This window comes from Bubalus kerabau, chromosome 20 (genome assembly GCF_029407905.1).
Source record: "Bubalus kerabau isolate K-KA32 ecotype Philippines breed swamp buffalo chromosome 20, PCC_UOA_SB_1v2, whole genome shotgun sequence".
Lineage (NCBI taxonomy): Eukaryota > Metazoa > Chordata > Mammalia > Artiodactyla > Bovidae > Bubalus > Bubalus kerabau.
In genome coordinates this window covers 18,365,747-18,378,328 of record NC_073643.1, presented here as the reverse complement: position 1 = coordinate 18,378,328, position 12,582 = coordinate 18,365,747, and the positions used below count along the sequence as shown (strand labels likewise).

The 12,582-nt window shown below is 45.9% G+C and overlaps 1 protein-coding gene across 1 annotated transcript in view; it reads left to right on the top strand.

The window, feature by feature from the left end:
* Positions 1-12,582, top strand: part of IRAK2 (interleukin 1 receptor associated kinase 2) — a 56,800-nt gene that overhangs the window by 30,394 nt on the left and 13,824 nt on the right. Inside the window, exons 4-8 of the mRNA XM_055558431.1 lie at positions 5,202-5,293; positions 7,140-7,334; positions 7,417-7,481; positions 10,460-10,574; positions 12,112-12,221. Of these exons, the coding sequence (XP_055414406.1) occupies positions 5,202-5,293; positions 7,140-7,334; positions 7,417-7,481; positions 10,460-10,574; positions 12,112-12,221 (577 nt within the window). The remainder of the gene's footprint in view (positions 1-5,201; positions 5,294-7,139; positions 7,335-7,416; positions 7,482-10,459; positions 10,575-12,111; positions 12,222-12,582) is intronic.

Sequence of the window (12,582 nt, the reverse complement as noted above, 5' to 3'; positions counted from 1 at the left end):
ACTGACTGTAGGAGTTTGGTATTATTTTTCTCCCCATTTCACAGATGAGGAAACTGAAGCACAGAGAGGTTATCATCATGTGTGGTAAGGAATCATACACCTTGGAGTTGCCACCATGTAAATAATTATCAAGTGTTAGCTGATCTTAGGAACATTCCAAGCACCCCAGCTAGGTTGAGTCTGGAAAGTTAATTCTAGGCCAAGTAGTCTGAATTATTTCCTATGGCCTATCATGTTCATATGCTATGGGCCCAGGTATTTTACCTTTGGTTCCCCAAGACCCAGCACAGGCTCCGGGCAGGGAGCCTACTGACGTCTTCATCTGCCATCCCCAGGCCCCTGGCCCTTGCAGCCATGTTGGGGGTTGCCAAGGGGTGCTGCCTGCCCCACAGCATTCCTCCCCTCTGCCTGGCAGAGATCTGCTGCTTTGTTCTGTGGAGCTTGAGTATGGAGCGTGAAAGTGACTTGCTCAAGGTCATGAGGGTAGGAAGTAGCATCTGAGCCACGTGATTTGAACGCTCATGTCCCCAGCCACTACACACACCACTGACCCAAAGCCTCTCAGCCCGCTTCAGTTGTCTCCACCTCCTTGTCCCTGGGGAAGGACTCAGCCAGCAGGTGACTTCCCCAGGGGACCCGTTCTTCATGCCATCCTTCCCACGTCTCCCCTGGAGTCCCACCCACCTTCTGTTTTTCTGCAGTCTCCTGAGTAGAGAGCCGGAGACCCCAAATCTACGAAACCTCCCAAAGTCATTGATGTGGCCCCCGAAGCCAGGGTCAGTGTCGGCTGAGAGGAGCGGGCATGGGCTTTTGCATCTGACAGACTTATATTTGAATCCCAGCTCTGTCCTCACTAGCAGGAGACTGACTGCCTTAGCCTCTCTGTACCTCATTTTCTTCATCTAAGAAATGGGCATAATAATAGAAACCACATCATCCTGTGTGGGAAGTAATCATACACCTTGGGGTTACCACCATGTAGATGCTCATTAAGCATTAGCTGATCTTAGGAATATTCCAGACACCCCAGCTAGGTTAAGTCTGAAAAGTCAATTGTAGTCCAAGTAGTCTGAATTATTTCCTACAGCTAAAGAGTTTTTTTTTGTTAAGGGCAGAACTCTGATCAGTGATTAAAGATAAGGGGATATGGTCCTAAAGCTCATTTGACAGTGGTTGGTAGCCAAAGGGAAGGAAAATAATAAAATAGGGAGATTTAGGGGAGTGCGGGTGAGGCTGGAGAAGATTACTGATAAAGCAGCTTCTTTGGAGGTTCCTAAGCTCGGCTGCTGTGAAAACAATCACCGTGTGTCTCTGCCAGCCTTCGCACCCTTTGCTTTCTTGAATGGCACCTGGAAGGACATGTTCTTAGACAAGTCAGGACGATAACTATCTGTAGACAGAGACAGGAAGTCTGTTGTCTATCTTTGCCCAAGCTGAAAATATGGGTGTGATCATTAATTTCCTCAAATAACCCAAAGCCAGTCTTCTCTTGGGAAAACCCCAAGGTTCTATTGGGCCCCAAAGTTCCAGCTGTTTCTCTCATAGGAGTGGAGAAGGTGGAGGCAAAGGTAGGTGGGGAGGAGGACTGACAGGTGGGAATGGTGCCTGCTAGCAGTCACTGAATCAGCTTGACACCCTAGGGCGGAGGGCTCTTGGTAGCTAGGGAAGGAGACATAACCTGTCAAAACTCTATGGCTGACCAAGCGGCGGGAGTGGGATTCAGCTCATGTGAATTGTTCCAGAGTTCACATCTTAACCTCTGTATCTCCTGATCCCCTGGCAGTAGGTAGGGAGGAAGTAGGGAGAGACATGGAGAAGGAAAATACACAAGCAGATGAGCCATGGACAAGTTCTCAGTACCTCCTTAAACAGATGCTCAAAGCTAGATTTCAGATAAAAGGGCACTGAGCGGCTGAAATAATTCTCACAAAGCCTTACCTATAGGAGAGGCATCGGCTGTTCATCAGAACTGATTTGCTCTCATTCTATATGTAGTTTTACCAGCCTTGGTACCCCATATATACCAGAGGCTGGTCTTTGTGCTTTATGCCATCTTTTAATCTGGAAAAGAACTCTACACAGAATGGACTATTACTGTTTTCTTTTCTTGTTGTTTCTTCATTTTTACATTTGAGAGAGCTAAAATGAGGCACAACTCACCCAAGTTCAAATCTTTAGTAACGACAGAGCCAGGACTGGAGCTCAGTTCTGTCTGCTACCAAGAAAGAGATAGGGAAGCTGTAGATGCTGATGCACTGCCTGCCACAGGGCAGGATCCAGAAAACTCCAAAATGAGATACAGCACTCTGCCTGCAGTGATGCAACTCAGCAGGACAAGATTTCAGTGTATTCTGCTTGAGAAAGCAAAAAATCTTCTAGAAAGATTTCTGTGGGAAATGGCACACGAAAGATGAACTCTAGTGTTTTGGAAATGACATTTGTGTAGACCAGTGTCTTCCATGAGTGTTTCCAAAGAAAGCAAAGGCTTGTTCTTACCTGGTTTCTCAGCCTTGCAGTACTGGCCCACATTCCGCTCCCTTTCCCTCCTCTCTCCAAACCAGGGAGACAAACAGACTGCACCACCCTCAGTAGCTCTCCTGTGTCACAAGAGCAGACCTCAGCGATCCCCCTACACTGAGAGGCCTGGTGCAGCCCCCAGAGCAAACCCCAGGTATCAGACCAGAGAATCGTGGCTGTGTGAGGCCAGTGCGGACCTGGGTATTGCTGGGCAGCGGGAGAGGGTGAGGGACCATGTGTGCAGCCTAGTGCGGCCACCCTGGGGTGGGGGGAGCGGATTGTGCAGAAAGGCAGGAAAGAAGCAGCGGGGGAGTCGAGTTGGCCTACAGCAGCTGTCCCCAAAGTGCAGAGCCTCTGCCCGCCAGTGTGCATGGAGCACAGGTGTTAGAGCGTGTATTACATGCACAAAAGACTAGGGATTCAATGCTGAATACTCAAGATGTGAATTAGAGCAGAGTGAAAGAAAACATCGTGGGGCAGCATGGACGCATGACCCACACCTAGGAGGTGGACCACTATGACCACTGTGACTCAGGCCAAGGAAGGGCACTGAGCCGAGCCTAAGAGATGGCAGGGTGACAGTGGAGGCCTCTGAAGATGGAGCACCCACCCAGGGAGCCTCCCCTCTGCACCCAGGCACCAGGGGTGGGGGCAGCTGTGGCAAGCTCAGCCTGGGGGCAGATGCACAGAAGGATCTCAATGAGCAGCTGGTCTTTGGTCAGTTATACTGCCAGCAGCTGGTGTGCAGTGTGTTGCTGGTTTTACTTAATTTGTTTTACCTTTTTATTTTTTTTAATTGAAGTATAGTTGATTTACAATGTTGTATTGGTTTCAGGTATACCACAGAGTTATTTAGTTATACAAATATATATTTCTGTTCTTTTTTTTTCAGGTTATTTTCCCTTATAGCTTATTACAGAATATTGAGTATAATTCTCTGTGCTATATAGTAGGTCCTTGTTGGTTATCTATCCTGTATATAGTGGTGTGTATCTGTTAAACCAAGCTACTAATTTATCTCTCCCTCAACCTTTTCCCTTTTCCCTTTCATTTTTTTTTTTTAGTGGCTGAGTAAAAATACCCCATCTTCTTTATTCATTTATTCTGGTTTTATTTTTTCCTTTTTATTGGCCAAAAGTTTAATATCTATGCCTGAGCTATAGCTCTTATTCCGAAGCTCAGTTTAAGTTGCAGTGCCCTGAGGGACAGAGAGGGTATGTGTGACTGTGTGTACACCTGTGTACTTTGGGGATTATTGTTACTACCCCCATTCTGGGGGTCTCTGGTGCAGTGTGGGTGTACCAACATGGTACCTTCTCAAGTGTAGTCCTTTCAAATATAGCCAGTGCTGGAAAATATGGGGGAAAAAAAGAAAACAAAAGACAAACAAAAACTCTAGAAGCAGCAGAAAACTCAGGGAGAGAGGCTTACTTAGGGTGGCCCCTCTCCTCAGAGAATGAAAGTGCCTCAGACTTTGTATCAGGTGAGTTTTGTTTTATTAGCTGCCTGGGTAAATAGTTTTGAAAAGCTTGTTCTAGTTTCACCATGGAGCTGTTTTCAGTTTTCTGAGTTAATTTTTATGGCCAAAATTCCACATTAATCACTCCTTTCCTGGTGATGTAAGCCAGACATACTTGAAGCAGGTGGATTTGGTCCGCAACACTGGGGCCAAAGTCAGGTTCCCTTGGGAGGTCCGGCCTCCTGTTACACAGAGGCCAGGCCTGCGGGAAGACCACTTGGGTATTTCCAGAGGATGGCATCTGAAGCTCTGGCTTCTGGCCAAGGTCCACTTTCATGTGTCTCTTGTGAATCTTCTCCATTCACTAAGGGCGTGAAAGCACAAACTCTGGAGCCACTGACTGGGTGTCTTTGGAAAGGTGGGGTCACCTCTGTGTGCCTTAGTTTCACCACCTGTAAAGAGTAGATGATGCGTCTGTCTCCTGAACTGTTGTGAGGGTGAAATGAATTAGGTCAGGGAAGCACTGGGAACAGAGCCCGGCATACTCTCAGTGTGTGCTAACTGAGCGTGCCTGGAATGCTTACCACAGCCTGGGCTTTCCCGCTGTGGCTTTACCTCCTCATGGGCTGGTTCCTCGGCCTTGGTGCCTTCCCTCCCTCACAGCTACTTGTTGCAAATGTTTCCTCATCTTGGAGGTCCAGGTCAAGTGTTCCTTCCTCTGTGAAACCTTCCTTGATCTCTAACTAACTGAGGCAGACCTCTCTTGCCTCTCCCCTGGGAGGCTGGTTATTGCCATTCCTGCCACATGGAGGTTTCTAGAAGTCAGGCTCTGTAGCTGATTCACTTGTGTCCTTCTCAGCTGCTTTCGAGGGAGGTGGGTTAGGGCTGGGAGTCTGAAGGCACAGGGAGCTCCCTTTGAAGGCTGACTTTGCCACTTCCATCAGTGTGGCCCTGGGCAGCCAGCCGCCTCCAGCGCCTCCTTTCCTCCTCCTGTCACGGGGGACTTTGTATAGGACCAACCCACAGGGCTGTCAGAAGTCTCCCACAGGGTAACACGTGAGCAGCCTGTGGGCTAGCGCCTGGCTGTCAGGAAATGGCTGACGTCATGATGGACAGTAAGTGTCACTGGCGTGAATGAGACACTGGCTGGGTCTGGGGGCCAGTCAGGGACCCCTGCCACTTTCCTCCAGCAGCCGAGGCCTGATCCACTGTCTCTCCTTTCCAGGACCTGCTGCAGCCAGAGTCAACCTCTCAGCCTCTCCTGAACATGCCTCTTCTTCCTTAAAAACCAACCAGACTGCCTCAGCTGATTCAAAGGTAAACCCCCCACCCTGAGTGTAACCCCCGGCTTTGACTGTCTTTCAAAAATGCAAGGTGTTTATTCCCTGAGACCAGTTTGGGGGTTAGGGGTCCTAGTGAAGAGGCGAACCCCATCGAATTACTCTGAGCTTCTAAGACTCTTAAGTGCTGACCGTCAATAAAACAGGAGAGAGGGTCGGGGAGAGGGTGCGCTTTAGTTTTTAATGAGCTTTTCCATTATTTGTGTTTAAATGAGAGCTGATAATTGGCATCCTCCTCACCCTCCGAAATATCTTGGTGGCAGTAGTCATTTGCGTAGAACATGCCTTCTCTCCAACCTTTTTTCAACACAAAATATATCTGATTTATTCTGAATTTTTAATGATTTGGGTCCAGGGTCACTAGTGACTTCTGTGAATCTTAAGCACTTTTTGCCTTTCTAGGCTCTTTCTTTCATTTAAAAATGTTTTTTAAAATCATATTTTATGATTGCAGTGGTATAAAGATGAACATGATCCAAGTTGGATTAAAAATTTCAACATTTTCTTCAAGGTGAAAAGTACATTTTTATTCTTTAGACTTTGAAAGAAATTATGTTAAGACATTTTTGTGGGCCCTTAAACGTGTCTTGGTGCCTGGCAGGGAAGTCAGTGCTACGCGGAACTGGTCAGTGAGCTCTTCCATAAATGGGACTATCACCTAAGCAAGGTGACTTATATTTTAATAATTAATCATTTCAAAGACAACTGAATAATTGGGAGAATAATCATGAAGTAATGTTAAGAGAAAACACCAGAAATCAAAACAATGTGTGTGATATGATCTCAGTTTTTATTTATTTATCCTTTATTTTTCTTCATTTTTTGGCTGAACTGCAGCTTCTGGGGTCTTTAGTTCCCAGACTAGAGACTAAACCCATGAACCCTGAAGTTGAAGTATACGGTCCTAGCTGCTGGACTTCTAAGGAATTCTCACAATCCCAATTTAAGAAAGAAATCCTCATATATGTAACTGGCAAGAATTACACCAAACTTTAATAACAGTTAAGAGGATAATGGGATCATGCATAATTAGCCCCCGACTCTAATTCTTTAAAACTGTTTATGAGAGCCTGCTATGCTGTTCTGTGCGTGCACCCTCAGTCATGTCGGACTCTTTTATGACCTTGTGGACTGCAGTCCGCCAGGCTCCTCTGTGCATGGGATTTCCCAGGCAAGAATACTGGAGTGGGTTGCCATTTCCTACTCCGGGGATCTACCCAACCCAGGGATTGAACCACATCTCCTGCATTGGCTAGTGGGTTCCTTACCACTGTGCCACCTGAGAGTTCCTTATAAAAGCATATATAACTTTAAAAAATGGAAATTTATGTCTACCTATTTTAAGGAGGGCCGCTTTTCTTAGACTTACATAGGTTATGTGGACCTGTATCCTGCTTCTCAGCATGTATACCATGTGTAGGACCAGGGGCACCAGCCCAGCCACTGACCTGGAGTGGAATCTGACTTCAGTTGTTTGACCCTTTGTAAACTGAAAATAAAAAATAAAGGAAACATTGACCGTGGGCTGGGAATACTCACATTGTAGTTAATCTGTAGGCAGAAAGGTAATGTTACCTTTCAGGGTACTATGATTATCTTCGTTTTTGCTGATGAGGCAGTGAAGGCTCAGAGAGGTTAAGTAGCTTGTCCAAGGTCACAGAGCAGGTTAGAAGTGGAGCTGGGACCTGTCCTTTTTGTATTCCTCCTCACTGGATGAGATGATCCCATTCACCCCTCAGCTCTGCTGTTCTGAGATTCCCTGAGGTAGTAGGGAAAATAATACTTTCCATATTAATCTCTGTCTCTTCTCTATGAATTTCCAGGATTTCAGTGCCTCCATTCCTAAGCAAGAGACACTTTCAAGCCTGGCTGGAGATGACCTTTTCTGGAGTGAGGTAGATGTGATCCAGGCAACTGATAATTTCAACCCAAGCCATAAAATCAGTGAGGGGACCTTTGCCGACGTCTACAGAGGGCAAAAGCATGGCACACCGTTTATCTTCAAGAAGCTCAGAGAGGTAGGCACTTCTTGGTTTCCACTAAGAGGTGGAGGCTGCATGGTGAGGCTGGATTTTCATGTTTCAATGTCTTTTCCCACAGATGGCCTGTTCAGGTCCAGGATCAATGGAAAAATTCTTCCAGGCAGAGATACAAATTTGTCGTAGGTAAGTCTCCTCTTTGGAAAATACTTTGATAGTGATGACAGCTAACCTGTATATAGTGCTTCCTATGTGGCAACACGTTTTAAGGATTCTCTTTATGTAATCCTCATAAGAACCCTGTAACATGGCTACTATTATAACATTATTTTACACATGGACACATTGTGGCACAGAGATGTTAAGTGTTTCCTCCAAGATCACACAGCTAGTATGTGGCAGAGCTGGAATTTGGTTGGTTGATCTGACTCCTTCCATGCTTTTTCTCTGTAGCCACTGTATGCATGGATTAGAATTATAAAAAAACCTCGGCTCACTTGGCTCAACTCCTTCCTTCCAGTCAGGAAAGAATCTGATTCTGTCCCATTTTTTGAGATGGACAGAAATGTACTGATTCCAACTCTAAAAGCAAATGATGACCCACAGGCTTAGCCTGGCCTAGCTCTATTTTAATGGCCTGAGAGCTAGGAATAGTTTTTACGTTCTTAAAGGGTTAAACAAATAAAAAGGAGATAATTTCATGACACATGAAAAGTACGTGAAATTCAAGTATCAGCGTCTATAATGAAGTTTATTGGAACCCAGCTGTGCTCATTTATTTCCTTTTTTTTAGGTTTGTTTTAAAATATATTCTAGTAATTAAAAAAATAAAACAGTAGAAGACATAGATGAAACAGAATTGAAAAGATGTTGCTAAATGTTAAAGCTTGGTGAACACATAGGAAAAACACTAGTTTTGTGTTTGCAGACTTCCCAAATAAAAAATTTTAGACTTTTTATTTAGCTTAGGACTAAGCCTAACTTACACAGCCTTACTCAATGCTGTAACTTTTCCATACAAATTGAGTTCAATGCTTGTAATTGTTTCATTCACAAAGTTTATTATGACCTTTTATTGCTGCTAAGTCGCTTCAGTCGTGTCCGACTCTATGCGACCCATAGACGGCAGCCCATCAGGCTCCCCCATCCCTGGGATTCTCCAGGCAAGAACACTGGAGTGGGTTGCCATTTCCTTCTCCAATGCTCATTTATTTCCGTGTCATCTGTGGCTGCTCTTTCGTGATCGTGCACAGTGGGGGAATTGTACCAGAGGCCAGATGGCCTACAATGGCTAAAATATTTACTGTCTAGTTTTTTATAGAGAAATTTTGTTTACCTCTGGTCTTGAGCAATAAGGGCCTTCCAAAGTCATCCTCAAACCTGCATTTTACAGATGACGAAATTGAGGCTGGAGAAGTGAAGTGAAGCTCCCATCACAGAGCTTAGTGGGGGCAGGGGCACTGGGAAAGAGAGGGAGAGGACATTTGCAGACCTGGACACTTGTCCTGCCCCTGCTGTCATTGCCTGATGGATTTGACACACGCATACTAGGCCTCTGCAGTGTGCTGGACACCAGCTGTCATTCGAGCTGGCAAGTCACTCTCTGAGTTTCTGTGCCAAATATGCAGTCTCGGGAAAGCAGTATGTGATGACTGTGGTGTATTTTAAGAAATAAAGAAAGTTTTAAAGAGGAAAATAGAAATCACCGATTTTCCATAGCTTCTGTAAATTACTACTGCTGCTGCTGCTAAGTCGTTTCAGTCATGTCCAACTCCGTGCGACCCTATAGACAGAAGCCCACCAGGCTCCCCCGTCCCTGGGATTCTCCAGGCAAGAACACTGGAGTGGGTTGCCATTTCCTTCTCCAATGCATGAAAGTGAAAAGTGAAAGTGAAGTCGCTTAGTCGTGTCCGACTCCTGGCGACCCCATGGACTGCAGCCCACCAGGCTCCTCCATCCATGGGATTTTCCAGGCAAGAGGACTGGAGTGGGGTGCCATTGGTTACTACTACAGTGTTCAGATTTTTATATATTTTCTTTAGTCCTTTTCCTCTTCATATATATATATGACTACACACAAACACACACACATATACACATCCTTATCTACACACACACACATGCACACACATACACACTCTTAATGGAAACTGGAAATCTGATTCCCTTTCCATCTTGGTATAGAGCCTTCCTGGTGTAAGCAGTCATTGCTTCATTCATTCATTTGGCAAGTGTGAGTCATCAAGGCCTTTCTGGGTTCTCGGGAGTGCAGACATGCAGAAAACACAGCGTCTGCCTTGGGGAGTTCATGGTGCCGAGGGGAGAGTGAATGTAAATAACTGGTGAGGGTGGAAAGCATGCGGTAGTGCAGTAGGATGGCCTAGCGGGAAGCAGAGAGGAGCTGAGGGGCAGGCAGGCAGCCCTTGAAACAGTGTTCTGGAAAGTCCATCAGCGTCTGCCTCAAGGTGGAGGAGGGGAGGATGAAGGGGGTGTTTTCAAAGCTATTTGTGACAATTAAAGGTGACTAATTAGATGGGCGAGGTAAGGAGGTTTCTAGGAAATTGGATGGTTGGTGGCGCCCTTGGTTGAGCAAATAACTGAGGCTGGAGAATCAGGTTTGGAACTTATTGAGTCTAGGTTGTTCACCTGGAACATTGGGATGCAATTTGACATTCAGGTCTGGACTGTGGGTATGACCTGGAGAGATGTAGGGGTGCTCCTCATAGAGAGGGTGCACTTTGTAGAGGTGAGAGATCCCTGATGGAGCAGCTTATAAAATGAGATGATGACCCCATCCAGGGAGACTCAGGTTTCAGAGAAAGGCTGAGGAAGAGGGTCTTAGCGGAAAAGGCCAAGGAAGAACTGTCAGAGAGGCAGGAGAGTCAGGAGGGGACAGTGACTTTCAATCCTCCAGAAGAGGATTTTGTGAAGAATCACAAGTGGTTGGGGTATCATGCACTTTGAGTTCTTTGATTTCAAGCATCTTGAAGGCGTGCAGATGTCATCTCTCTACCCTCAGGAGTCAGAGCATTTGGTACCTGGGAGCTTCCTGGTGGCCTCGGGGGTGGAGAGGGCAGAAGAGGTGGAGGAGGTTAGGAAATGGAGCCGTCTTTGATTATTCTTTCTGTCTGACTCCTCATGCCTGCACTGATGCCTGATTTCAGATGCTGCCACCCCAACGTCTTACCTCTGCTGGGCTGCTGCACTGGAGAACAGTTTTACAGCTTGATTTACCCATACATGGCAAATGGTTCTTTACAGGACAGACTCCAGGGTCAGGTAAGGGGCTGGGTCATGGTCAAAGAACAGGACTAGGCAGCATTCACTTACAGAATCAAGGATTAAGGACTTAAAGGAATCCAGAGGGGAAGGGGGCCACTCAGCGGCCCTTCAAGGAGAGGAGTTGGGCCAAGATAGATAAAATCTGGCTAAACATCTTCAGAAAAAACCTATTTAAAAAGTTTTTTTGACAAAGAGGCATTTAAATCAAGAGAAAGACAAAGGTAACCCATAGCACTATATTATCCAGTATTATTCTGAAGGTGCCAGCCAGTGCACTAGGCAAGAAAAAGAATGAACAGATACAGAGTATGAAAAGTGGAGGTAAATTTTTCTTAAAAATGGTATTCTAATAAATTCCTATTTGTTTGTGAATATATGGAATATTTATGGAGAGATACAGGAAACTGGTGCCTTGACTGCCTCTGGGGAGAACTACATGTAGATGGGGCTCAGGTTGGGAGACGAACTTTTACTACATACTCATTTGACCTTTTGCATATCATACCATATGAGTGTTATATCTATTAATGTTATAATTTTTAAGACAAACAAGCCTCCTTCCCATAAAGTCCTCAAACAGAGTGACAAAAGTTATTCCGCGACAGAATTATTGCTTCCCTTGGGAGGGATCAAAGTAGTTATTCATGGTATAATAATGATTGTTAGCTTTGCTGAGCTCTCACTGTGGGCAGGACACCTTGATAATGGCTTTGTACATCTCCTTCAGGCCTTGCCACAACCCCAGAGGTTCCCCCATTTTCAAAAAGAGGAGTCTCTGCCACAGAGAAGCAAAGTAACTTACCCAAAGAAACACAGCTGATGGGTATCAGGGCAAGAGTTCATGTGGCTCCAGATTCCAGAGTTTTTGAGAAGAAATCTATTAGCAAGGCCAGTTCTTAGAGGACGTAGAATCTAAGAGGTCACCTAAAAAATAAGAAGGGATTTTTCTTGGACATTCAGCCTTAGAACAACAGTGAAAGTATAGAGGGCTTTAGACCACCCATAATCTCTATCAGCTCTTGTGACATCTCTCCAGATACTTATAAAATCAGCTCATGTGCTTGATGTGCCAACACAAGGTCCCTAGTTCCTCTCCCAAGCAGCCCCTCTTAGAGAAGAATTCCAGAACTGCTGCATGATAGTCGTGATAAAAATAGCTGCTATTTATTGAGCACCCACTGTGCAGCAGGTACTATGCTGGGGGCATACCATTCACTCCTTTGAATCCTTACTACAACCTTAAAGCATAGGGATTAACGTTTCTATTTTATATCAGAAAAAACTGAGGCACAGAGACATTGAGTGTCTTTTCCAAAGTCACACACCTAGTGTGTGTCTGGGCTGGGATTTATATGTAGATCTGTCTGATGTCAAAACCAGTTCCCTGCCAGTAAACCATGCTTGCTGAGCCCTGTTGTTGAGGACCTGAGGGCTGGAGGAGAGACAGGAGCCCAGGACTCTGCCACTTTAAAGTCCATTGAGACTTTAAAAAGGCACAGATGTCACTATTTTCTCCTCCTTTTCTTTCTCTTAGGGTGGCTCAGACCCTCTCCCCTGGCCCCAGCGCATCAGCATCTGCTCAGGGCTGCTTCATGCCGTGGATCACCTGCACAGCTTGGAGATCATCCACGGCAATGTCAAGAGGTGAGAGAGGAGGGCTGAGCCCCGCCTCAGGCTGGGGTGGCAGGGATGAGGCCACGCACACTGCTGGGTCCCATTCCTTTCCCTTTGTCTCTCTTTTCTTTGACTTTCTCTCCCCTCCTTGCCTCTCTTGGATCTCTTTTTCTTTGCTATTCCCTGGAACATCAGTGTTTCTAGGTTGTACTCTGTCTCTGGTTGCTGTCGGCATGACTCCCTATCTCCCTAACAAAGGTATTTCCCCAACAAGTTTGTTGGTATTTCCCCACAAGCCTTCCATTCCCCTGCCATATTTCACTTCCCCTCCAGCAGCCAATCTGGACTGGGTCCTCGAGCTGTGGGCTGTGACTGCCAGGCTCCCTGGGCT